Source organism: Myxine glutinosa, chromosome 11, assembly GCF_964187855.1.
Source record: "Myxine glutinosa chromosome 11, kmMyxGlut1.1, whole genome shotgun sequence".
NCBI classification, from domain to species: Eukaryota; Metazoa; Chordata; class Myxini; order Myxiniformes; family Myxinidae; genus Myxine; species Myxine glutinosa.
This window is the reverse complement of record NC_136271.1, coordinates 49,733,680-49,761,532: the sequence shown is the minus strand read 5'-3', so window position 1 is coordinate 49,761,532 and position 27,853 is coordinate 49,733,680. Positions and strand designations below refer to the sequence as shown.

General features: G+C 47.6%; 1 protein-coding gene across 9 annotated transcripts in view; it reads left to right on the top strand.

The window, feature by feature from the left end:
* PCYT2 (phosphate cytidylyltransferase 2, ethanolamine) overlaps positions 1–27,853 on the top strand; it is a 66,240-nt gene that overhangs the window by 11,887 nt on the left and 26,500 nt on the right. For 7 of the 9 annotated variants that reach the window (XM_078786649.1, XM_078786652.1, XM_078786650.1 and 4 more), the window contains 4 exons: positions 18,278–18,362; positions 23,407–23,454; positions 25,008–25,116; positions 27,208–27,290. In XM_078786649.1, coding sequence (XP_078642775.1) covers positions 18,278–18,362; positions 23,407–23,454; positions 25,008–25,116; positions 27,208–27,290 — 325 coding nt within the window. The remainder of the gene's footprint in view (positions 1–18,277; positions 18,363–23,406; positions 23,455–25,007; positions 25,117–27,207; positions 27,291–27,853) is intronic. The other 2 variants (XM_078786653.1, XM_078786654.1) reach the window with 1 other exon arrangement.

The window sequence follows — 27,853 nt, the reverse complement described above, 5'->3', positions numbered from 1 at the left end:
CAGGTGGAACTTCATCACGGCGAACGTACCCATGGCCTTGCTGGGTGCAGATTTTCTTTGCGCGCATGGGCTTTTGGTTGACGTCAAACGGCGTCGGCTCATCAATGCGGAGACCTTCAGCTCGCTCGCTTGCTCATTGAGCGGCTCCGCACCAACCAAGCTAGCCTGCACTCTCCCGGCCGCGGACGATTTCACCCGCCTACTCGCCGAGTTTCCCGCCCTCACGCAGCCGACGTTTTCGGCCGTCGCCGTCAAACACGGCGTCGAACACCACATCCGGACCACAGGTCCACCGGTCTATGCCAGGGCTCGTCACCTCGACCCGGCCAAACTCGCCGTGGCAAAGGTGGAATTCGACGCGCTGGAGCGATTGGGCATTGTGCGGCGCTCGAATAGCGTGTGGGCCTCGCCCCTGCACATCGTGCTCAAACCGGGTGGCGGATGGCAACCATGCGGCGATTACCGCCGCCTCAACGACGCCACCACCCCCGACCGGTACCCGATACCACATATACAGGACTTTTCCGCCCATTTGACGGGGCGGGTGATCTTTTCCAAGGTCGACCTCATTCGGGGCTACCACCAGGTACCCATCTGGCCGGCCGACGTGCCGAAGACGGCGGTAATTACACCTTTTGGCCTCTTCGAGTTCCTTCGCATGCCGTTCGGCCTTAAGAACGCGGCCCAGGCCTTCCAACGGCTGATGCACAGCGTGCTGCGTGACCTCACCTTCCTTTTCATCTACTTGGACGACATTGTCGTCGCCAGCACTTCCCAGGCGGAGCACCTCATCCACCTGCGCATGCTTTTTGAGCGCCTCGGCCAGCACGGCCTCATCATCAACCCAGCGAAATGCCAGTTTGGCATAACGGCCGTCGACTTCCTGGGGCACCGCATCACGAAGCCCGGGGCCGTTCCGCTGCCGACCAAGGTGGAGGCAGTCACAAGTTTCCCGCGCCCCCGCTCCATCAAAGCCCTACAGGAATTTTTGGGAATGGTAAATTTCTACCACCGGTTCGTGCCTCGCGCCGCCCAACTCATGCGCCCCCTGTACGAAGCCCTCCGGGGCAAGCCGGCCAAGCACGACGTCACCTGGACCAAAGAGATGGACGAGGCATTCACGGGCGCTAAGCTGGCCCTCGCCAACGCGACCATACTGGCGCACCGGCGCTCGACGCACCCATCGCCCTCACCACAGACGCTTCTGACTACGCGGTGGGCGCCGTGCATGAACAGTGGGTGAACGGGGCTTGGAAACCACTGTCCTTCTTCAGCCGACAGCTTCGCCCTAACGAGCGCAAGTATAGCGCTTTCGACCGCGAGCTCCTCGGCCTTTACCTGGCCGTTCGCCACTTCCGCCATCTTTTTGAGGGCCGCCTGTTCACGGCGTTTGTGGACCACAAACCCCTGGTCTTCGCCATGGCCAAGGTTACGGAGCCGTGGTCGGCCCGCCAGCAGTGCCACCTCTCCGCCGTGTCCGAATTTACGACGGACATCCGGCACGTCGCGGGCAAGGACAACGCTGTGGCCGATTGCCTCTCCCGGTCCGGCGCGAACGCCGTCCACCTGGGTGTGGACTTCGCCCGCATGGCGGCCGACCAGACCGCCGACCCCACGGTGCAAGCCCTCCGGACAGCCGACACAGGCCTGCGGTTGGCCGACGTCCCTTTCGAGGACACAGGCACAGTTCTCCTGTGCGACGTTTCCCTGGGCCAACCTCGCCCCATCGTGCCCACCAGATGGCAGCGGCACATTTTTGACGCCCTCCACGGCCTTTCCCACCCGGGCCGGAAAGCATCGCAGAAGATCGTGGCAGCGAAATTCGTCTGGCACGGGCTCCGTAAAGACGTCCGCGACTGGGCCAATGCCTGTGTCGCCTGCCAGCGCACGAAGGTCCACCGGCACACCCAGGCCCCGTTGGCACCATTCGACGTGCCCGCGCAGCGCTTCGACCACGTCAATGTGGACCTGGTGGGACCCCTTCCCTCCTCGCGGGGCTTCACCCACCTCCTCACGATGGTGGACAGGACCACCGGGTGGCCAGAGGCCATCCCGCTGGCATCAACAACATCCGCCGACGTGGCGCAGGCCTTCATTGGCACCTGGATTGCCCGTTTCGGCGCCCCTTCGGACATCTCCTCCGACAGAGGCCCGCAATTCACCTCCGAGCTTTGGGGCACGGTCACCCAGGCCTTGGGGGTGAAGCTTCACCGCACCACGGCCTACCACCCCCAAGCCAACGGTTTGTGCGAGCGGTTCCACCACTCAATGAAGGCCGCTCTCAGGGCCAGCCTCCAGGACGACGGTTGGGCCGACAGGCTCCCGTGGGTCCTATTGGGCCTCCGAACGGCCCCTAAAGAGGACCTCCAGGCTTCCACCGCCGAGCTGGTCTACGGCCAGCCACTGCACGTGCCGGGCGAGTTCATCCCTGACGCCACCGGCCCCTGGTCCGCGGCTCGCCAACGCTCGGTCCTCCAAGAGGCCGCCAGGAGATTCGCCCCCGTGCCCACGTCCCATCACGGCTGCCCCCAACCCCACGTCCCCCCAGCACTTCGCACTGCGGAGTACGTATTTATCCGCAACGACGCACACTGGGGACCGCTCCGGCCGCCGTACAATGGACCTTTCCGGGTCCTGAAGAGGGACAACAAGTCCTCCTGGTCTTCGCCATGACCGCAAACAGCGGTCATGGCAAACAGCGGTCATTTTCATGACCGCTTCGCAAACAGCCCCTGCCGCCGATGTCCACGATGAACGTGGACATCGGCGGCAAACCAGACCACATCTCCGTGGACCGCCTCAAACCGGCCCATTTGGACCTCGACCAACCTCCACGGTTGGCCCTTCCTCCACGGCGGGGCCGTCCACCGTCAACCAAGCTCCCTGCCCGACCATCCGCCGCCACGCCACCTACCACCCCCACACGAATCACCAGGGGTCGTTTCGATCAGGTCATCAAGACCCCCCTCAAACTGACTCTCCCGGTGCAAGTTAATTCTGGGGGGCGCATGTAGCGGTTACCGGAAGCATACACAATCACCTTGCACTGACCGATGACGCAACCGGCGAGCGGTTACTTGTCCGGACTTGCCGGACATGTCCAGACTTGCCTTTCCCGGGCGAACACTTGACTTGCATACCATGCCCCGTTGAGAGGCGTGGCTTACCTATTTGCATACCACGCCCCGCCTGAGAGGCATGGCTTTTGTGTGTTAAACGTGAGATATAAATTGCCGCCCGTTCGATCGGCGGATTCAGTGCTTTTGAGTTGAGCTAGAAATAAATAGCTCAGTGAAACTTCGTTCCTGGTGTCGTCCATTTTGTCCGGCTTTATCGTGAGAGCATAGCTCCACAATATAATATAACAAATATCATGAAACATTTACATTTTGTAGTCCATTGTATAATTTAAATAAACATAAATGCAAATTTCGCATGTGGAAAAAGTAAGTACACCCCTACATTTATCACTACTTCAAATACCTAAAATTAGAATCAGGTGCACCAGCTCAAGTGCAAATGATTAGAACATCGTTAGAGAGGATCTTGGAGGAACCTGCCTTATTTAAACCTCAGATATTTAGTTTGGTTTGCTCTTTGTTGTTGAAGTGTGCGGCATCACCATGCCTAGATCAAAAGAGCTCTCTGAGGCCTTCAGAAAGAAGGTTATAGATGCCTACGAGTCTTGGAAGGGATTTAAAAAGATCTTCAAACAATTTGAAATCAATCATTCGACTGTCTGGAAGATCATCTACAAGTGGAGAAGATTCCAAACAACTGCCAACTTGTTCAAGATTCCAAACAACTGCCAACGTGACTGTACAATGAGGGTGCTGTGTTGCGGTTTTTAGAACCTTCACTTTGTCAGTTTAGTTGTAAACTTCCTTATAAATAACCCCTGTGTACATTTCCCCTTAATTGCCTGGTAAATGAAATAATTGCACCTTAGTTAGTCCACATTGCAACACGTAGCAAATCATAGGCCCTTTCGTAGTTATTTCATTATTATGTGTTTCAGGTAAGGCCATGTTTCCAATAGATGAATCTCCGTTGCATCAAATAAGATAGGTCTCTTTAGTTCTTTTCAAAAAGGGTGCGAGTGGTTTTCCATTCCTGCAAGCCGCCATTGCCATGTGCTCATCTCGGAGAAGAAGGTGGGCGTGGCACCTCATCGTCATCGGAGGTGGTCAGCCAGCCCTAACGGCCAATCAGCACCGCGGTGAGCAACCCGGTAGGCGTTCCCTCATAGCCCACAGCTTGATTTCGGGGAGGGCAATAAAAGGAGGAGTGAGGGACTGCTTATGCAGATGAGTGAGGGAGCACGAACCAAGCAGTTCTGTGGAGGGAGGCGCTTGAGTGTTGACCAAGTTCGGAGTTCTGTGGAGTGAGGTACGAGAGAGAGACGCTGCTTCAAACAGCCCCTGCCGCGTGCAGCTTTGACGCGCTGCCACAAGCAACCCCGCCGTGTGAACCGGAGTGCGGGGAGTCGGCGGCCGCTCGCCTCCAGCCCTGCCGTTCTGCATGGACCTGAACCTCATCCTTCCAGCCCTGTGGTCCCACCTTCTCCTTCCAGCCATTCATTCCTGCCTTCAATTCCCCATTAGTGTACGTGAGTTTGTGATGTTTGTATTGTCCCTGGGGTATAAGTTAAGCCTGTATAGTTAAGGATTGCACTGTGGCTTCTGTAAATTACTTCGTTCTTCTTCTTCTTTGGTTTTGTACATTAATAATAAATACCTTTTCCTCCTTATTCTTTGGTTTTCATTCTCGTCCGATCGTTTTCGTGATTTCTTGATTGAGTACCTCTGGCACGATTTTGGCTGAACCGCTTCGCAATCGGGGTTTAGTCTATTGCTAACGGCTCGGATTCCGGACTGCTAAACCGCTCGGCAACATACCATCTTGTCCGGGATTCGAGCGGTACTTGTCTCCCTGTTCTGCGGAGGGACTGATAAAGGTATTTGGGATTACCAGGACCGGTCGGATGGCCAGCTTAAAAAGACGAGGGGATTAAACCCCCCTCGGTAAGGGGAGTTCCGTCCCCCGGATTCCATAACAATTGGTGTCAGGAGTGGGATTTGGACCCGAACCAAATTTTTAATCCATCAAAATAATTTGGTCAAAATTTGGAGTGGTCGAAATTTTATTATAAAATCTAAATTAAAGTCGTGCCATGGATGATCAAGGCGGTCGGATGCCGGTGGGGGTAGAAGAAGAGGGTTTGGAGGTAACCCAGGACCCCAGGACCCCAGGGAGGAATTGGAGGAGGAGAGCGATGAGGATGTGGTAGACGAGGCTTCAGGCGCACAAGAGGGCGGCGCCTCGCACGAGGTTCCAGCAGCACCGAATGGCGCCGCGCACGTGACCGCAGCAGCCGCGCCTACGGCGCCGATGGACTGGGGCCTATTCATGGAGCAAATGAGGGCCATTATGGTCGAGACGTGGGAGGGAATGGAAAACAGAATGGGGGAGCGATTGGGGAATCAAATTGGGGGGCTGGGAGCCAAATTTGAGGGTTTAGACAACAAATTTGAGGGTTTAGACAACAAATGTGAGGAATTAAACAGCAAATTGGGAGGAGTAGGAAACAAGTTAGGAAGCAAATTCGAGGGATTCGGAAGCAGATTAGGGGACAAACTGGGGGGCATAATTGGCTAAGCCAAATAAATTAATGAGGGGTTGGCGAGGGGGCAAGCCGCATATGAGGTAAGGGAAGCCGAGAGGGAGGTTGACCGCAGGTTGAGCGAAGAGGTTGCGGGGGTACGCGATGAGGTAACGCGACTCGAGGAGCGCAGGTTGAGCGAGTCGGAGCAAGGCACAGGTAACTGGACCGGGGTAGAGATCGCGACCCGAGGTATGGAAAAGTCGGCGACCGCCGAGGTAGGAGAGAAAATTTTATTCGGACCAGCGGTCGTCGAAGAGAAAGAAATTAACGAATTAATTATTGTGGAAATTGAAAAGACGACGGAGGTAGCCCAGGAATCGGAGAAAGTGATGGATAATGTGCAAAGTCCGGGCTCACATCATGATGTCGTGCTGCATAATCCTTATAAAGATTTGCAAGTGTGTGTGGAGCGAAGAAGAAGAACCCTGAAGGTGAGTCGGGCTGTATGTGGTGCTAAGAGGTTTTGCGGGAAGGTGTTTGGCGCAGCAAGAATTTTCGCGCGCTTGGGATTGAGACGGCACCCGGGCGTTTGTGGGAGGTCCGGGGTGCGTGGTGTGAGAAAGAATACCGCGCGTGTAAGAAAAAAGTGTGCGTCGGAGAGTGAGTGTGTCACAGAGTGTGGAAGTGAGAATGAATGCGACACAGAGAGTGAGAGCGATCCAGAGTGTACATGCGAGTGTGTGAGTGACCCGGAGAGTGAGTTGGTGGTGGAGCGGGTGCAAGAATGCACACTTGGAATGGTTGAGCGTGTGCGAGGAGGCACATCTGAGTTGGTGGTGGGGCATGTGCGGGAGGGCACATCGGAGTGCGTGGAGGCAAGAGTGCACCCCCATGAGTGGTACGGAGTACGTACCGAGGGAGAGTGCGCAAGATGGTGCGCGAGAGGTGTGGTGTGTAACAGGGAGTGCGGTGGTGGAATGGACGGAGTGTGTGGAATGCATGAGATGCGCTGAGCCGCCGGGGTTGGTGAGTGTAAAAAGGAACGCGTGGTGTGAGCATGTCCGGGGAGCATCGACGTTAAACGGGATAGCGGTTAGACCGACGTTTAACCGACGCGAGTTCTCGGTCCGTGCCGGGCTGTGGGTATTGCGGGAGCCGGCGGGGATCGGTGCTGCGTCGCTCCTCTTCGGAGCGTCGTGCACGATTTGGGCCTGGCCCCGCCCCGCAAGGTCGAGTCCGGGCCTTGCCGGGCAAGGCGACAGGCCCGGTTCAAGGGCAGGTAGGAGGAATCGGAACGGCGCCCCCTTGTGGTGGCGGCGTTCCACCCGGACAAGGTTGGCCCATCGCGCTTGGGAGCGAGAGGCCCCGCGCCGGGATGGTGCTTTGAACCTGGGTCACACCAAACCGCCTCCCTTGAACCGAATGCCGGACGGATCCAACCGCGGTAGACGAACCACCCGCATTCATTGCTCGGCTTGGCGAAGCCGAGCTTTGAGCATGTAACGACGTACCGAGGCTCAGAATAATGGACGAGTAGGGATAGGGAATATGATTAGCAGTGAAATTTGATTGGCAAAATTTGATGGGTGAATTGATTGGCATGATTGGCAAATTTGATTGGCGTGATGGGCAAAATTTGATTGGCGATGGTGATGTAGAGGAATGGCAACTCTGCCATCCCTCACATCCCCCGGGCACATGAGCTATAGTTTATGGGGTTATGGCAGTGCAACCAAGCCAGGGAGGGTTTGGATAATGGATTAGGGATCTAGAGAAATGACAATAGGTAACGGTAGGGTTAAGTAGCGACATGATACCTGTAGTAGGGGACGTAGGTAGATTAGTTGGATGATAATGACGAGGGAGCGCAATAGTATAAGGGGCGACTGGGAAGCGCGAGTTTCAGAAGGGCACCAGGTAGTTTAGATGATGCAGTTGTGTTTGCTGGTGAGCATGTTGAAATGAGGAATTGAGGGTCAATGCTCGGGGAAGATGTGTGTGTGAGCGTGGGAAAATCTGGGTGACTGAGGCAATGGTTTGGAGAATGGAAAGTGTATTGAGCAGCGTATTGTGAAAAGTGTGAGGTGATTGTGAGTTGTATTGAGCGTGAAAGTGTATGGAGCAGTGTATGAGTGAATAATTGTGATTGTGCATTGTATTGAGTGAATGAAGAAGCCTGGGAGGAAAGGAGGGTGCAAGAGCCACCAGGTGTGTGTGAGCACAGGTGTGCAAGTGAAGCACAGGTGTGCAGAGAATGGTTGGATGAAATGAATGGTCTGGGATACATGGAGTATGGAATGGATGGTGTGGGGTGAGTATGGTGGAAAACGTGGAGTGGAGCGGTTGGTGTGAAGGGGAGATATGGGGAAGATGGACCCCTATCACGAATACCCGGGGAGGGTAGTTTAAAAGTAGGTAGAGGGTATCGGTAAATTGTGGTTCGATATTGGCATCTGTGGTGCGTGTGGTAGAATGGTGTTTGGATGGGTGCATTAGTGATGTGGAAATGGCTGGGCGTGTGGCCTGTTAGAGGTATGGTTGGTTGAGCGCTTCGCCACTGTTAGTCCGTCGGCCAGGTGAGGCCGCAGGTAGGCTCTGGGAGCCAGTTAGAGTTCAATGGGGCCCGAGGATCCAGAGGAAGGACCCGGGTAGCCCAGTGCCAGAGAGGGCACCGAGGGGGTAAGCGCCAGGGAGGGCCTTCCCCAGGTAGGTTAGTGAGGAGCAGGTAAGCTCGGGTGGCAACTTCAGTGGCGGAGGCGCACAGGTAAGTAGACCTGTTAGGGGAGCCACACGACTCAGCCCAGAAATTGTGCGAAGGCACAGGGAGTTGAATCGGGGGAGTGAGACCCCAAATTGGTGAGCGCCACAGATGGTCAATGGGAGTTTGGTTTTTAGAACCGCATAGAGTAAGATGGCCAATGGTTTGGCAGGGAAAGACCCCGGGTAGTGTAAAGTGTGTTAATGTCATTTAGAGAGTAGTTAGGATTAAGAATCGCCTCGCACCATCGACACCCACTCACCTGAGGTGACAGAACTCCACGCCATGCCATGGTTGTTTGTTTTTTTTGTTGCAGATGTTTTTGGGAATGTGAGATGCATCATGACGTGGGTGAGACATTGTGCTTAACGTTCCATCTCTCCCTCCTTATGAGGATTGATGATGAATTGGGTGATGGCAAATTTGGTTAGAGGGATTGTGGTAACGAATTTGGTATTAGGGGAGATATGGGGAAGACATGACGATAGAGACGAATTGTAAATTGTTTTGTAAATACGGGGTAAGGGGCAAGGGTAGAGTAGGTGACTGGTGGGGTGGCGTACGTTAGGGACGAGCTTTCTCCGCTCGATCTCCAGGCGCACCTCACCTCTGCATTGCCTTGTATTGATGTGTACCCTTGCGCCCTTGCCCTCGCTGACTCTGCTTTGTCTTCCCCCCCCCCCCCCCCCCCCCCATGGACCGTGCTCTCTGGGCACTGAGGGAAAGCGTGCGGGAGCCGCAATTGTGTGCCCGAGCCCCCGCTGCCAGCTGCCTGGATCGATGCACCACTTATGGACCGCACATCTTGCGGCCATGCACCACCATATGGACCACGGTTCTGTGGCCGAGCACCACTTATGGACCACACGTGTGTGGCATGGCCCCTCTGCTGGGACCGGCCATGATGGCCCAGGAAGATCTTGCGTGCGGACCACGGAGAGGTGGCCCCTTTTTGCCCTACAGGTGGACCACCCATAGTTGGCCCCTGTGGGCTATAAATAGAAAATGGACACGCTTTGTGCTTTTTTATTTATTATTGCAAATAGGCAGCAAGCCACCAAGAACGACAACATCTGGAAGAGACAACGGCCAGCAGAGGGAGCAGCAGAGCAAGATCAAGACCATCAGTTGTTTTATTGGTGCTTTGACTGGTGCTTATGATTGGTGCTTTGGTGCTTGCATGCTCGGGGATGCATTGCAATAAACTTCCGCATCCCTGGGCATGTGAGGTGGTGTATCGATGCAGTGCATGCTTTCTCCTCCTTCCCACAGGATTCTCTTTTTGTTTCCTCAGAAAAATGACAGGTCCTGGGTTGCGTTTTGTAAATAATGTAATAATGTCACTTGTAAATAATGCTCCCCACCGGCTAAATGTATAGTTTGAGAATTAAATCCGCAATTCGGTTAATTGTGGGTGTGAATCTGTTAGGTAGGATGCAACGTAGTAGGGGAACATATTTAATTGTGTTTTAAAACTGTCGCACTCAGGGTAAAGTTAATAGTAGAGGGAAATTACACCTGCGTGTCACACTAAGTTAAAGTTTTGTCGGCCCGAGACGTGCCGTGAGGAATGAGGGTGCTGTGTTGTGGTTTTTAGAACCTTCACTTTGTCAATTTAGTTGTAAACTTCCTTATAAATAACCCCTGTGTACATTTCCCCTTAATTGGCTGGTAAATGAAATAATTGCACCTTAGTTAGTCCACTTTGCAACACGTAGCAAATCATAGGCCCTTTCGTTGTTATTTCATTATTATGTGTTTCAGGTAAGGCCATGTTTCCAATAGATGAATCTCCGTTGCATCAAATAAGATAGGTCTCTTTCGTTCTTTTCAAAAAGGGTGCGAGTGGTTTTCCATTCCTGCAAGCCGCCATTGCCATGTGCTCATCTCGGAGAAGAAGGGCGTGGCACCTCATCGTCATCGGAGGTGGAGTCAGCCAGCCCTAACGGCCAATCAGCACCGTGGTGAGCGACCCGGTAGGCGTGCCCTCGTAGCCTGCTGCTTGATTTCGGGGAGGGCAATAAAAGGAGGAGTGAGGGACTGCTTATGCAGATGAGTGAGGGAGCACGAACCAAGCAGTTCTGTGGAGGGAGGCGCTTGAGTGTTGACCAAGTTCGGAGTTCTGTGGAGTGAGGTACGAGAGAGAGACACTGCTTCAAACAGTCCCTGCCGCGTGCAGCTTTGACGCGCTGCCACGGGCAACCCCGCCGTGTGAACCGGAGTGCGGGGAGTCGGCGGCCGCTCGCCTCCAGCCCTGCCGTTCTGCATGGACCTGAACCTCATCCTTCCAGCCCTGTGGTCCCACCTTCTCCTTCCAGCCATTCATTCCTGCCTTCAATTCCCCATTAGTGTACGTGAGTTTGTGATGTTTGTATTGTCCCTGGGGTATAAGTTAAGCCTGAACTTGTAGTTAAGGATTGCACTGTCTTCTGTAAATTACTTCGTTCTTCTTCTTCTTTGGTTTTGTACATTAATAATAAATACCTGTTCCTCTTTATTCTTTGGTTTTCATTCTCGTCCGATCGTTTTCGTGATTTCTTGATTGAGTACCTGTGGCACGATTTTGGCCGAACCGCTTCGCAATCGGGTTTAGTCTATTGCTAACGGCTCGGATTCCGGACTGCTAAACCGCTCAGCAACATACCATCTTGTCCGGGATTCGAGCGGTACTTGTCTCCCTGTTCTGCAGAGGGACTGATAAAGGTATTCGGGATAAACCCTGAACCAATAACCCTGATCAGTTCCACCCCGCAGAAGAGCGTTACAAGTACCAGGACCGGTCGGACGGCCAGCTTAAAAAGACAAGGGGATTAAACCCCCCTCGGTAAGGGGAGTGCCGTCCCCCGGATTCCGCAACAATATATATATATATGAGTATATATATTGTCATATATATATATTATATATTGTCATGTATATATATAATATATATATTCAGAACCCCCTTTCATTGAGTTGGCGAAATCTAGATCGACATCTCTGCCTTTGTCTATTTGTGACCATAGAGCTTTAATCTCAGTCTGCAAAGACTTGAGTACCACACGGATGCCTCCTAGTTTGGAGGTGATGTGTTGGTACAATTTATACACATGATGTCAGTGTCATGTCATAGGGTTAGTGTGCTTCTTTAGTTAAATATATATATAATGTGGCCAAAAATATTGGCACCCTTGCACTTTTTTTTCAAATAACTCTCAATTTCCTCTAAAAATAAGTTGAAATTGACCAAAGTATTTGGTCTCCACAATTCTTTATTTCACTGTTAATATTACAGAACCTTTGTTTTTGATTCAGAACTTAATATATCCTTTTAAATCAGAAAATAAAAAGAAATGGCATTGAGAAAATTATTGACACCCGAGACTTAATATTTGGTAGCACAGCATTTGGACAAAATAACTGCAGTCAAGCGCTTCCTATAGCCATGAATGAGCTTCCTACACCTCCCTACTGGCTGTTTGTTCCACTCTTCTAGTGCAAACTGCTCCAGTTCTCCCAGATTTGAAGGGTGCCTTCTCCCAACTGCTGTTTTCAGATCTCCCACATGTGTTCAATGGGATTTAGATCTGGACTCATTGCTGGCCACTTCAGAACAGTCCAGCGTTTTGTCTTGAACCATTCCTGGGTGTTTTTTGAAGTGTGTTTGGGTGCGAGATCCATGACCTTCGACGGAGACCCAGCTTTCTGTCACTGGGTTGAACATTGCGCTCCAAAATGCGTTGGTAATCTCCTGTGTTCATGATGCCATGCACACATTCAAGTCACCCAGTGCCAGAGGCAGCACAGCAACCCCAAAACATCACTGAACCTCCTCCATGTTTGACTGTAGGGAAGGTGTTCTTTTCTTTGATGGCTTCATTTTGTTTTCTGTAAACATAGAGATGATGTGCTTTACCAAAAAGCTCTAATTTGGTCTCATCTGTCCACAGGACATTCTCCCAGAAGGATTTTTCTGACTTGTTCAGGTGTGTTTTGGCAAACTCCAGTCGGGCTTTCTTACGTCTCTCTCTCAGCAGTGGGATCCTCCTGGATCTCCTACCATAGAATCCCCTTTCATTGAATTTGCGACGGATGGTGCGAGTTGAAACTATCGTAACTTGTGTCTGAAGGTCAGCTTGAATCTGTTTGTCAGTTGATCGAGGTACTTTCTCCACCATTCGAACAATCCTTCGCTGCAATCTTCGATCAAGTTTTCTCTTGCGGCCACGTCCAGGGAGGTTGGCTACAATGCCATGGGCCTTAAACGTATTGATAACATTGCGTACGGTGGACACATTAACATCAAGGTATCTGGAGATGGACCTGTAGCCTTGAGATTGTTCATGTTTGGCTACAATCTTGTGTCTGACCTCCTCAGACAATAATTCTCTGGTTTTCTTTCTTTTCTCCATGCCCGTTGCGGTACACACAGTGACACAAAACAACAGAATGACTCCTTTTCTCTATTCAAACTGGTTTAATGAGGGATTTTTATATTGCAGGCACCTGCAACTCACCGCAGGTGAGTTCATTTCCAAAGTAAAAGAGAATCACCTGCTTGAAATCTAATTATTTCTGGCAACTTCTAAAAGGTGCCAATAATAATATTGTCCTGGCCATTTTAGGATTTCTGTGTGGAATAAGCTCAAATTTAGAAATCCCCATCAGATCTTTTCAGATCTTTTTGTTTTGTTCCACTGCAAACCAAAGAAATACATATGTGGATACCAAAATATTTTTTAATTTCAACAATTTTCTTGAATAAATGGTGCATTATTTGAAAGAAGTTCAAGCGTGCCAATATTTTTGGCCACGACTGTGTGTGTGTATATATATATATATATATATATATATATATATATATATATATATATACACATACATACATATATATATATATACACATACATACATATATATATATATATATATATTGTTGTGGTTTTGAGTTTGTACAGTGAGTCTAATAAAGGTTAAAATTTGCCCCCCATAGTTAGTCACACAAGCAACGTGTAGCCTCGCAATAGTATAGTTATGTCTTAGTAATTGTGAGCTTAGTTCCTTTCCATTGTTAGTTCTGCGTTGAAGTAGAGTCAGGAGAATAGGCCCTACTGCCACCGAGTATCCAACGTCCGTAGCCTCAATCCCTTTTGCGCTAACGTTGGTTCATTTTGGGCGAGTTAACACGAGGCAGGCTAGGAGGACTGGAGCGGAGCCGAGGGCTGAGCGGCAGAAGCGCTGACGGTAAGCACGAGCCGCCAATCAGGGCTCAGAGGTGGTGACGGCGGCGTTGCGTCACAGGGCGTGGTGATAAGGGTCGAGAGGGTTCCAGAAGGTTCGTGGGCGTAGCTATAAAACCCGCTGCGCAAAACCCTCGAAAGGACTTGCACGAAAGGACTGCTGCCTAAAGAACTTGCACGAGGACTAGCGCTGAAGGACTCTCGCAGATGGACTTGCACTCGATAGGACTCGCGCGGGAAAGCTGTTAAACAGAGGACTCGCAAGTGGAGAGCGTCAAAGAACTCGCGTGCACTAACCAGCTCAGAGGATCGAGGAAGAGGAGTTGGCAGCGTCCGAGAGCTGTACAGACACGTGGGCGCAGCCAGGCGCGCATGAACCGATATACAGCGCATTAAGTCGCGCGAGTGAGAACGGCTGAGTAATCGCCAGCCGCGCTGAGAGTCCCGCCCTTTACCGTTCCACCTCGTTATCTGCCTTGTTCGGGAGACGCGCTCCGAGGTTCTTGCCATTGCCTGCTACCATCTTCGCGGGACGTTGGGACCGTCTCTGGATGACCACGTCGACGCGTTGGGGAACATCTACCCATCTGCAATTCCCTGTGTGAGTGAGACGGGCCCGTTGTCTGGGATTTAAGATAAGATTGTCGAAGGCTGCTCTGTGTCTCTGCATCCCCGATCATTGTACATACGTGTGGGAATAATTAAACCTGTGTTCTTCCTTTCTTCCATCCGACCGTTCCTGTGGTTTATTCATTGGCTAAGCGTGGTATGGGTAGAACCGCTCAAATCGGGTTCCACTAATTAAGACTGCACGGACCACGTGGTACTCAATCCGCTCGGCGTACTCAAACCACACGTGGCTCGTGCGAGGCTTGCTTCCTCGCTTCCAGGGTGGCGCAGGTATTTAGGTACGTGTGAGACTTGGTCCCGAAACCCTACCTTGCGTTTGCCAGGAAGGGATGTGTCAAGCCTCGGTTCCGCCAGGCCCAGAAAGAACAAGGGGATTAATCCCCTCTTGGTAAGGGGAAGAAAGGCGGCGTAGAACCGTAACAATATATATATTGATATATACATTGATATATTGATATATGTAGGAAAATTACACGCCCAGACCAGGAATCAAACCCAGGTCCTCTGGAAAACCGCACCAGTGCTCTGCCATCTGAGCTATCTGGGCGACCTTGGCTGAGCATGTAATTTCCCCACACATATGATTGCCACTATATTTCCGTCAATGCTTCCACGGCACTCGCTGCCAACCATAGCACCAAAGGCCTGAACATGAGAGGGTCTTTCTCCAATGGGGGGGGGGGGGGAGGGACAAATCCATGTCCTCTATTAATTATTGTACGATCATTGTTTATTTATTGTAATTACGCAATTGATCAATCAATATTGTACACAGCCCCCTCCCAATTCCGTCTCCATGTGCTGCATGACGGCACCGCTGGAGGATATGGTATTTATTTATTTGGCATGGGGACGGTGTACTTTGAATGTATCTCTACTTATATTTTAGTTTCTTTATGAAGATAGTTCATAAAGAAGATATATCTTTATGAAGATATGAAGAATGCAAGAAGAGTCCTTCAACATTAACAAGTGCTTCCTTGTCTGTATCGGACAATTTGACATTCACTAAAAGACAACAAAACTATTTCTTCTTGGATGCTTTCCAGAGCTTATGAATGGATAGGAAGGGAACGTTTTTCCTGTAATAATGTGTGCCATGAGTTGGAAACATAATTTTTGAGTTTTATCTATTGAAGTGCATTTCATTGTTTCAATCCTTGTTGTAGTTTTTATTATTCGGGTATCAAGCCTAACAGGCTGCCTCTCTATTGATTTTGTTATACTATGCCCCTCCCTATTCCATCTCCAGCCATTGCACAACGTCAACATGATCGATCGCATGGTCTGGCAGCCATAAAAAACATTTTCTTTTTGAAGAATAAACCTTACAATTTTATCTTCTCCAGAATGACTTACTAAATCGATGTGAAACTTCACATACATGATCGAGTCTTTGGCAATATAATTTGATAATTTAAACGTCATAGGTCACATGGTCTGGCAGTCTTTTTTAAAAAGAATTTTTAATCTGGATTTCTTTTCAATTTAATCATTTAAAATCAACTTTTTTTTTTGGGGGGGGGGATACAAGATCAAGGCTCATGTAAGAGCTAGCATTAAACACACATTAGCACATAAAACACAAAAAACAAACGGACACATAAAACAATAAAGGGAGGGAGAGACAATATGGGGAGAGGGAGGGAAACACACAAGCACAACAGTAGAAAATAGGGAGATCTGTGGGAGGGAGAGGGCTGGGGGGAGGGGGGGGAGGGGGAGGGAAGGGGTACATGGTATAAAAAACAAATTGACCCAACTAGGAATTTCAGGAAAGAAGTTGGGGATTGAAAGAGGTGGATTTGGAGTGTTTTAACGGGGGTAGAAAAGATCAAGGTTTTGGATGGGGGAAGATAAGAGATGGTGGTGAACAACTGTTTTTAAGACCTGAAGGGAGGAGTGGGATTGAAGAGAGTGCGGGAGTTTGTTCCAGAGGTGGTTAAAAAGAGGAATAAAAGAGTGAAGGTGAGCAGAGAGTCTTGATTTTGACAGTTTCACAAGCAGAGGGTTGCTGGCAGTTCTTGTGCATCCTGCAGGAATATTTGGGGGACACAGCACAGGCAGAGCTGGGGGAGCTAGGCCAGAGAGGAGTCGGTAGAAGACAGAAAGACCACCAACCTGCCTGTGGTGAGAGTGAAAGGCCCTCCGAATCGGCTTCATCGCGGGAGATTCCAATGATTCTGAAAGCTTTGGTTTCTACAGTGTGAAGCTGAGTTAGATGTGAGGCAGGAGCACCAGCCCAGAGGGGAGAGCAGTATTACATCAAGCTGCAGATGAAAGCTTTGTATGTGGTGAGGAGCTCAGAGGTGCCAAGGAAGGACTTCGCAGGACGGAGGATGCCCAGTCGGCAACTGGCTTTGGAGGCCAGCTTGGAAATGTGGTTTTCCCAGAAAAGATCATGGCTGCAAGTGAGGCCAAAAAGCTTGAGTGACAGAGCTTCTTTAAGAGGATTGTTGAGAAAGTAGATGGGAGGGTTTTCCAGTCTGTCTTTTCGGAGAGACATTGTGAGAGTGTGAGATTTGTCAGGATTGAAAGACATGTTCCACTTGTTTGACCAGTTCATGATTTTGTCCAGGTGTGCAGAGAGTGAGGAGGCTGCAGACTGCTGATCAGAGGGCTGAGATATGGAGCGGCAGAGAATGGAGTCATCAGCAAAGAGATAGAGAGGGTTTTCCAGAGTTGGAAAGATCATTGATGAAGACCAAAAAAAGCACAGGGCCCAGAACACTGCCTTGAGGAACTCCAGTCTGAACAGGAAGGGGAGATGAGAGAATTCCTTTCAGGGCCACACGTTGACTACGACTAGAGAGGAAGTCCGCAAGCCATGCGTGGAGATTTCCATGGATACCATAGGAGGAAAGTTTGGTGAGCAGAGCAGGGTGCCAGACCGTATCGAAGGCACGAGATATGTCAAGGGAGACGGCTCTGATTTCCTGTTTGGCGTTGAGGGCCTCCATCCATTGTTGAGACAGCCGAAACTGCATGTCCAGAGTACAATGACCTGGTCTGAATCCAAATTGATGATCCAAGATCAAGTCATTGGAGAAGAGGAAGGATTTGATATCCGAAGCAATGATGGATTCCATGACCTTGCTGATGATAGGGAGCAGGCTGATTGGTCTGTAGTTGAAAGGATCTGTTTTTGCACCTTTTTTGTGTAAAGCAGTAATGTTGGCTGATTTCCAAGCTTATGGCAGATGACCTTGAGCAAAATAGTAGGTGAAGAGAACAGAGAGAGGGTGACATGGAGTGGCAGAGCAGGATTTTAGGACCCGTGGGCTGATGCCGTCTGGTCCAGTTGCAGAATCAGATTGGAGGTTTGACTGAAACTTCTCCACCTTGTCAGGAGAGAAGAACACAGAGTCCAGGCGCAGCTGCATATGACTGGGTAAGGTGGGTACAGAGAGCGATGGGTTTGGGACACAATAATTTGAGGCAAACACAGAGTTGAGGCATTCAGCTTTTTCACGTGCAGAGTCAGCTGTGTAGCCGTTTGAGGTAAGGGAGCGGGTGGAGAGGGAACAAACACCAGAAACAGATTTGACAAGATGCCACCAGGATTTGAATTTCAATCCAGAATTCAGAATTCAGTTCTTCTGAAAACTTCTGAATTCGGTTTTATAAAGTGGACATCATGGGTCACATGACAGATGAAAATGGGGTTGTATAAAAGCAGGGTGGCTTGGTACCTGGCCATAACTGCTCACATTTATAAAGCATGTACCTCACGCCTATTTTTTTTGCAATTATTTATCAGTGTGAACCCATTTATCAAAATAGTGACTTTCAATATTAATGTCGTAGCATTGCCGCGGTGGATTTGGGGGAACTCTGGGGGCATTTGTTCCCTCTTAAACTCTTGGGTGTAGATGTGATGAGGAACTCCTTTCCCATCACACCCGTGTTCCAGGCCGCATATGGACAGCACACCCTTTTTGATTCCACAGCCTCACATTTTCATGTCTATTTATTGTAGGGGAATATTGCAAACATGATCACATAAACAATAATCTCCAGTGAAAAACTACTTGATGTTGAAATGTCTTGTTCTCCATTTTTCAGTGAGTGTCAACGTACCCAGGGTGTTTCCACGACGGATCTGGTTGGACGGATGTTGTTACTCACACGTACTCATCACAGTTACCTGGTACGTACAGTAGTCTGCAGTTATGTACCTGTTTGCTTAATGGATGTACCTATGTGTTGATAAATACCTGGAATGCACACATCATCATTATTGGAAAAAATTGCAAATAATAAACTCATATACTCTTTAGCTTCCTCTAATGCATGGGCTCAGATAATTGTTTTACTGCTTGGCAACTGTACCCACAGTTGCCTTTTGGAAAACTTGGCCTATCTACATGTTGTTCTGAAAATTTCCATCTATTTGGTTATTTTATTAAGATATATTATGCAAAATAAACTCGAAGCAATTAATTTTTCTCTGAGATCCATTTTTTCTGTGAAAATCCCAGCAGTTTTGATATTCACTCGAAAAATTGTTTTTGAATGAATATCAAAGCTGCTGGGATTTTTGTGGATGCTTGATAATATATTTTATGTTTAATTATACATATGGCCTTTGCACGTTTTTACCTGATGTGACGTGACTTGTGAACCTGTTTATATATATGATTTATATATATGCCGTCTGAGTCCTAGAAGATATCGCGCTCCTTTGCGGGGGTTGACCAGGGTGACTGGTCAACGGGTTCCCAGATACCTTTGCCAACCTCTCTGCAAAGCAGGGCGATACTTCTGCTCGAGCCACGGACAAGATGGAAGATTGCCGAGCGGTTTAGCAATCCGAAGCTCGAGCCGTTAGCAATAAAACTAACCCGATCCTGAGCGTTGGCCAAATTGTGCCACGTATATCAATGGAGAAATCACTAAAGCGACCGGATGAGAGGAAACCCAAAGAATAAGAAGGAAGAACACAGGTTTATTAATTATGTACAAAACCAAAACCAAGAAAGAAACGAAAGGGAATGTGCAGTGAAGAAGAAGAAGCAGATACACAGGGCAAACCAATGCACTTGCAGATGCACTTGCAGAACAAAACAAGTAATTGTATTAATAGCTCTCACATACATAATAATAACACTCTTAATTATCACGCCCAGGACAATACAGACAGACTTACACGAATGGGGAATAGCAGGGATGAAAGGTCCAGGCGATGGGGTCCGGTCCAGGCTCCGGATCCGCCGCGAAGAATGGCAGGCAGCTGGTGTCGTTGGCGCGCGACCGGACCTTATAATTATGCGAGGGACTGGGATGCCACGTACATAATCTTCGTGCCAACTCTCTCTCGCCCAACGTTCGTCTCAGAGGGTACCCTCGCGCAGATCGCTCAATGCAGTGACAATCAATCGAGCGCTCCCCGCGCAGTTCGTTCACAATGACCTCCCCTCGCGCAGTCCGTTACGATCAGCATCCCCCGGCGCAGTCTGTCAAAGGGCTTGGCGCTCGCGCTTATATGATCACGCGTTGAAATCAAGCCGCCTTCATAGGGCTACGCCCACTAACGAGCTCACCTCAGCCCTGGTTGGCTGGTGGGGGCTTACCGGCCACTCCCTGGTGGTGAGTTGACGTGGCCACACCTCGTTCTTGCCGCTCCGCCCCCTTCTTCTCCAAGCCTGACCTCGTGTTCAATGGCGTTTGGAGCCAGCGCTAAGGCAGCGATGACGGCTCAATGCAGCGAACGCTGCTAACCCAGCCACGTGATAATTTGGAGAGAGAGAGTGCATAATGAGCGAAATGGGGCCTATCTTATTTGATTAATGCAACGCCGACTCAACTATTGGGAACAGATCCTTAACTAGAACACATACTAATGAGATAACTAAAGAAGAAGCCTATGGTGTCCTACGTGTTGCAATATGACCTAACTAGGGTGCGACCTTTGACCTTTTATACAAAAATGGGAATATTTACAGGGGATTATTTATAAGGGATATTACAATATTTACAAAGTGGAGGGTTCTAAAAACCACAACAATATATATATATTGTTGTGGATTTGAGAATTCCTGTGTTTTTTTTATTGTTGTAAGTGTCATGAATCGTGTTGTAAATATCACCCTCCGTGTGTAAAGGTAATAGGTCGTCCTCCTAGTTAATCCATATACATACACGTAGCCAATCATATACCCTCTTAAGTAGTTATCTCCTTATTCTATGTAGTTTAAGGCTGTGTTTCCCATTAGTTGACTCTGCATTGCATCAGATGAAATAAGATAGGTCCCTCCAACGCCCCCATGGCATCTTCAAAGTGCCAGTAACTTTGGATGGGGTTAGTGGCATCACCATTGCCAACCGCACTTACCAACTGCAATTGCCTCCATTGAGCACGCGGTCGGTTCGGAGAAGAAGGTGGGAGGAGTCAACCAAGCTCCAGGAACAAGGCGTGGCCTTGCCAACACCTCATCAAGGGGGCGGGATCGGTGAGCCCTCGCGACCAATCCAGGCTGAGGCGAGCTCACCGATGGGCGTTTCAAAAAGGCCGGCGGCTTGATCGCCAGGCGCCTTATAAAAGGAAGTTGGGAGGGACTGAAAGGAGGAGAAGAACCCGTCACGCAACGCCCCCACGGCAGATGCGTCAGGGAATTGTTGAATACCGCAGTCCACCAGTTGAGTTCAAGTCCATCAGTGGAGGAAGAGCAGTCCACCGAGAGTGGAGTTGAGCCCAGTGGAAGAGGAGCGGCAACGAGGCTTTCAAGTTTCTTTCCAAACGGTGGTGCGCTGTGTTGTGGTGTACGGTGGTACCGGTGTGCGGAGCAGCAGCGTGGAGCCTTGACCACCGCAGCTTGAGCGTTGACGGCAGCGTTGCTTTTGAGGAAGGGCGGCGGCTGCTCACTCCCGGCCCGGCCGTCCTCCCGTGTCCAGGCGAACCTTCCTCCCCTTCCAGTCATCTGTGCCTGGCCTCATCCATCCATTCGTGTGAGTCTGACCGTAGTCTGTCTTTTGTCTTGTCCTGGGGTTAAGTAAGACTGCTTAGTGTAAGCTAGAAATTGCTCTGTGTCCTTCTGGTTCCTCCATTCTTTCTGTCTTTATTTTATTATCCTTCCTCCTCCTTGGTTTCTTTGGACTTGTAAATAGTAGTAATAAATCATATTTGTTCTTCCTACTTTTGCCTTCTTCTTCTTCTTCTTCACATCCATTTCGTGCTTTCTTTTCCCTCATTGAATACCTGTGGCGCGATTTTGGCCAACGTTTCATGATCGGGTTTAGTCTTTGGTAATGGCTCGAACGTCGTGTTGCTAACACCGCTCGGCAATTATAACATCTAAAACCGGGGTTCGAGCGGGAGTCCCTCCCCTGCTCGCGGTCAGGAGTGGCACTCAGGTCCTTGGGACTTTTTGTAGACCAAATACCCTGGCTGCTCCCGACCGGGAGGAGCGTTGGGACCCCCAGGACTCTCGTCGGTCAGTCGCGGACAAGGGGATTGACCCCCCCCTTCTTAAGGGGAAACAGGCCGACGGAGAGATCCGTAACAATATATATATATATATATTGTTGCGGTTTTGAGAACCCCTCACTTGTAAATACTTGTAAATAATTCTTGTAAATAATCCTCTTCATTTAATAATGTCGCACCCATAATTAGTCCACAAGCAACACGGAGTACACCATAGGACTGTCAGTTATTTCCCTAATATGTGTTTCAGATAAGGCTGTGTTCCCAATAGTTGCATCTGTGTTGCATTAATTAAATAAGATAGGTTCTTTTCAATTCCATTCATTTTGCGGCTTGACTCTCTCCAAATTGTGGTACGCGCCTTGCCAGCAGCGTTCGCTGCCTTAGCGCCGCCATTACGCACGCGGTCAAGCCGGAGAAGAAGGGGGCGGAGCGCCCAGAACGAGGCGTGGCCCTGTTAGGGGCGGAGCCGGTGAGCCCTCGCTAACCAACCAGGGGTGAGGTGAGCTCACGGGTGAGCAGAGTGCGAGAGTACGCGGCTTGATTTTAAAGCGCACTATATAAGCGCAAGCGCAGCGCCTGAACACCGGAGAAGTGCTGAGAGGAGGAGGTGCTAAGAGAGAGAAGAGAGAGAGGGCATGCAGAAGAGAGAGACGTGGGGGTGCTCGCATTGCTGCAATCGGCTGAGGCCCTCTAGACCCCTATTGTTGCCGGTTGTTGAGCTCGTTTGTACCAGATGCGCGAGGAATCATTAAGCGGCGCTGAACACCTGAGAAGCTGAGTAAGGAGGTCACGAGCAGAGAACTGCGCATACGGACTTGCGAAGGACTACCCCCCCCCCCCCCCCCCCCGCCATATGTAAGGTCCGATCGCGCGCCAGCGACACGCAAGCTGCCTCCCATTCTCCAGCCTGGACCGGAGCCGGACCTCAACGCCCTACCATCTGCTTGGACCCTTCTCCTACCACTATCCTCCCGTGTAAGTCTGTTTGTTCATCCTGGGGTTAAGTAAGACTGTATAGGTAAGGTTGCCCTGTGTCCTGCTTCTTCTTCTTCTTGTATATTCTTTCCCTTTCGGTTCCTCTTTGGGTTTTTGTACATAATTAATAAATCATATTTGTTCTTCCTTTACTTTGGTTTCCTCTCCATTCGATCGTCTTCGTCCTTTCTCTCCATTGAGTACCTGTGGCACGATTTCGGAACCGCTCAGGATCGGGTTAGTCTTTTGTTAATGGCTCGGGCTTCGGATTGCTAAACCGCTTGGCAATTTCCATCTTGTCTGCGGTCCGAGCGGGAGTTATCTCCCTGCTTTGCGGTCGGATTGGCACAGGTAGTTGGGACTCCATTGACCAATCACCCTGGCCAATCTCGACCGGAAAGGAGCGTTATAACTTCCAGGATTGGGGGACGGCCAGCTTAAAAGACAAGGGGATTAACCCCCTGGTAAGGGGAGCGCCGACCCCCGAATCCGCAACTATATATATATATATATATATATATATATATATATATATATATATATATATATATATATATATATATATATATATATATATATATATATATATATATATAGATATATATATATAGATATAAACAAATACTTCACCACAAGTCTACATGCATGATAAGGTAGATGATTGCCCATTTCTTTCATGAAACATATTTAATGTAAAACCACACTTTATGGGTGTTCATTCTTCACTTTATGGTGAAGGCATTCTCCTCAAAAAGGGGATGTGACTGTGTGGGTGGGTGTGGTGTTTTAGCAGGATGATAGCTCTGAGTACACGAAACATACCAACAACTTCAGTAAAGTGAGTATTACAGGCCAATGCAAAGATATTTTAATTTTGTTGTTTCATCTTGTACTTGCATAAAAGAAAACCCATGAAACTTCACTTTTTGAATGCTCTTTTTATTACCCCCCGCATGCGAAACAGATAACAGGGTTAAGCAATTGGTTCACTTCTCTCTCTGTGTCTGTCTGTCAACGAACGTCAGTTTATGATCGAGGAACAACATCATTTCAATTAAAAATTATATTTGACCACGAATTGGAAAACGAACCTGTAGTTCAGCAGAACTTTGGCTCTGAATTTGTCCCAATTGCACAGGTGCGGAGAGGTGTGAGATTTTTTTTTTTTACTCTGTCTGTCTGCCTGTCTGGTAATTAAACATTGAAAATCATTCCAAACAGGAAACTCACAGTTTTTAAGGACGTCATAAATGACACAAACAACAGGCATGAAGAACTAATGTAACGTGTTAGATAAGGTGGCGTAAAAGACGCTTTATCATCGGTGGTAAACTCCTTAAATATTTTTTTCTAAAACCTTTAAAATCGTAATTTTATTTCAATTGAATTATATACTTGGACACTGTGGAACACAAATCACCTTTTTGGCACTTTAAAAACCCTTCCGTTTAGCATTACCTGGCCAAAAATTAACGTCATCACGCCCAATGAAATTTGCCGCTCAACGACCCTGCCCATGTCCTCGCATCTCAAGACCGCACAGGGTAAAGTGCTCAATTAACTGTAATTGTTGATGAAGTTGGTACAGTTTTTATGCTTCCGTCACCGAAGGCACTGGAAGCATCGTGTTTTTGGGTTGTGTTCACCCGTGATCAATTTTTGTTACTATGATAACTTGTAAACCACTGAAGGGATTATGAACAAACGTGATAAAAAGGTGTATCATTATGCAAAGATGAACTGATTCTATTTTTGGTTCTAAGGGTCAAAGGTCATGTGACCTTTAGCTGAAAGTAACTGACTTTCGTTACCGTGATAACTAGTGAACCGCTGAAGGGATTTTGACCAAATCTAGAAAAGCTATGGGCTGCAATACAAAGATTCACTGATTCAATTTTGGGTTCAAAAGGTCAAATACCTAATGCCACGTGCTCTTTCATTGAAATTCTGTTACTGCAATACTTTATGAACCACTAAAAAGATTTCAACCATACTTGACACACTTATGCACTGTATTACAAAGATGAACTCATTCAATTTTAGATTGACCAGGTCTCAGGTCATGTGCCCTTTGGAAATCATTTTGCAGACCACAACTCGAGTTAGAAGAATCTGATGATGTCGCTCTTCTACTTACCTGTCTTCCGTCCTCTCTCTCTCTCTCTCTCTCTCTCTCTCTCTCTCTCTCTCTGTCTCTGTCTCTGTCTATGTCTCTATGTCTCTGACTCACTCACTCACTCACTCACTCACTCACTCGACCTTGAATTGAGATTAAACGTAACAGTGGGTTAACATATAGCGTGGGTGAAGACGTATCCATTGATATATTTTCATCAAATTCTACTTTGTGGTTTAACACCTAGTTTCACGTCAGGTTCTCTGCTGTTGCAGGGGTCTCGTTTCTTTCAAACATCACAGCGGATATGGCAGTTTTCATCAGGAGAGGAGCCACGGCCAGAGGACACCGTTATTTACGTTCCTGGAGCATTTGATTTGTTTCGTAAGTCATTTTCTTTGTGATTTGAGAATACAAAAGCAAACACACCGATTAGTGGACACTTTTGGTGATTTCTTTTTTGTTCAATAATCATTTTTGCTTTTGACATTTTCCCAAACATACTCAGCAAGTTGTGTGGAAAATAGTCCTCCCAAGACTTCTACTTATTTGTCAACTTACAAATATCAGGACACAGCTACAAGTTGCATTAAAAAAACATCAAGGAATTTGTATAAATATGCTTACCAAGCTTTCAAACTATCAGTTGTTAAACAAGGAACTTAACTTAAGAATTGTGGTAACAATAATAGCGGGAATAACAGAGTAGTTGGTGTTTTACATTAATGGTGTAACAAATAATGCATTGTTGGTTTCCTGTAATTGTGTGATAATGTCAATAAGTTTTCAGTGCAACTGCTCATGATGTGAAACAAACTAGTATATTTACATCACAAAGGAACTGAACTGCACATGTATATCATAAAAGGAGCCGTGTCTGTCTGTTTGTTTGTTTGTCGTGTTATAACTTAAGAACGGATTAACGGATTTCAATAAATCCAACTATGGTGGATTCGGGTAACTTCGGGATTCGGTAGTGTTTGTGAGCCAAAAAAAATAAAAAATTAAAGCAATTTTTTATGGGTACATGGACACGCGTGTGAAAACTGCAAATGCCAACACATTATGTTGGTTATCCCTGCACGGAGAGCAGGATCTCCCAGGAATCCTTTTTTTTTTTCTTCCCCCATAGATTAGCCATTGCAGCAAAGATTGGTATTTCCATCAGTGAATCGAGGGGTATTATATTCGAGTGTTTTTCAAAAATGGTTCACCCTTGTATGCCGATACCTTGGCCTAGTTCACAACCAATGCCCTACTCTACAGAGGTGCTGCATCGGAGGTGTCATTGTACCCTAGTATTGATGACGACCTGCAGTTCTAATTCGTAATCGAATCGTTGTCAAATCTTCATTTTATACAATAAGGAATACTTGTTGTGATAAAGACTCGTGATTGACTTCATCGGTAGAGAGGCCAAACAATGGATTTTGCCAAATGAGAAAGCATCAACAGTAGGAACTAAATTGATTTTCATACCTGGCACATTAGCTCCCAATGGGATCAAGCAACGCTTTTTCATTTATTTGATTCTCTTATCCCAACAGTTAACTTTTTCTTTTAAAATTTCCTGCCCTTTCTCCATTTTCTTTATACATCCATATTTATTAAAGTGTTATTAATTATCTTTGTTTCTTTATTTTTTCCCTTCTTCTGACGTTCTTTTTGTAGTGCACAACTCCTGTAATCTTTGACGTTTCATCCTGTCCCCTACCCCTCTTCCCCAGATTTAATGCGTTTAACTTTTCTTTTTCTTCTAGGTCATGGTTCATGGAAGTTAAATGATGTTACTCCTCCTTTGCTAGTCCTGCCTCGTGACCTTGAATGTTTCACTCCTCTCCTTGACCCCTGATATTTGTTTAACATCATCTTGCCATTTCTTTATAATCCTCCCATGACCCGTGTTTCACTCTTTTGTAAAAATTGTGAAGTAAAATAGAGATGAGCCTTTCAAATTGCTCATCTCACTCATGGGCTGATATGATTGGCTTGTACAAACAGGTGTATTCAACTATGCAAGTTCAGTGTCTGTGCATGGATTAAACTGTTGCTAAATAAATCTTCATATTTTGCTTTCATTTGTTGAATTCACCATTTATCAACATTTGATAGAAATAACATACTCTTTCAAATTGGTCTGTATCTCTAACCTAGAAATGTATATTTCCTGAATTTGTACAAAACAGCACCTACAGCACAATATACTTATAGTCAGGTACATTTTCTATATCAGTTTTAAAATGACTAGTTTTTGAAAATGACATTGACAAGACGTTGTTTGAGGAATGCTAACCACCGTGGGCAGGAAGGAGAAGCTGACTATTTTGGCGTTAAGCCTTCGTCAGAGTAAATCGTCACCTGCAAGACCAGTTCTTCATTGTTATTTATAAATGCAAATTTTTTTTATTTATTTTTTTTTAACTTGAAATACAAGTTTGAGGTGTGGTGAGCTACTTGATGTCCATGTGCACACAGATGTGGGCCTTCTCGACTTTTTGATGGCTGTGGCAGCACAATGTGAAAACCCCTACATCATAGTTGGCCTGCACTATGATCAGGTGGGAACTTTGTTTGCAAAAATATCAAGTTATACACCATTTATAAATGTTTACTTTTTAAATTAGGTATAAGGCCAAGTAAAAAAAAAAAGAAGTTTCTCGTCCGGACTTTTTTGAAAAAAGGAGGAGGCATATGATGTTACTATACTATGTTACTATGTTACCCTTACTATTTACTATTTTCATTTTTTTTGCTATTTTTTTCCAAGATGGCTGCCATGAATTGAATGACCACTGTGGCTGACTTAAAGACTCTATAGTTTGTCCAATGTAATGTGAAACATGCCAGTGTTGATTGTTACCGAAAGGCCTGCAATTTCATTTCCAAATTAGCAAATAAATATATGTTTTAACTGAAATGGCATATGAATAGAATCAATCAATGGAACATGTCATGTGTTACACCGGACAAACTATATTTGAATAAAACAAAAAAGAAACAATGACTGTTTAAATTTGGTATGTGTCCTTGTTTAATATAAATACACAATAATACATGAATAGTACTAGAATTGTTCATATTGGGGACTACTCAGAGAACAGACCAAAAGATTGATGAAATC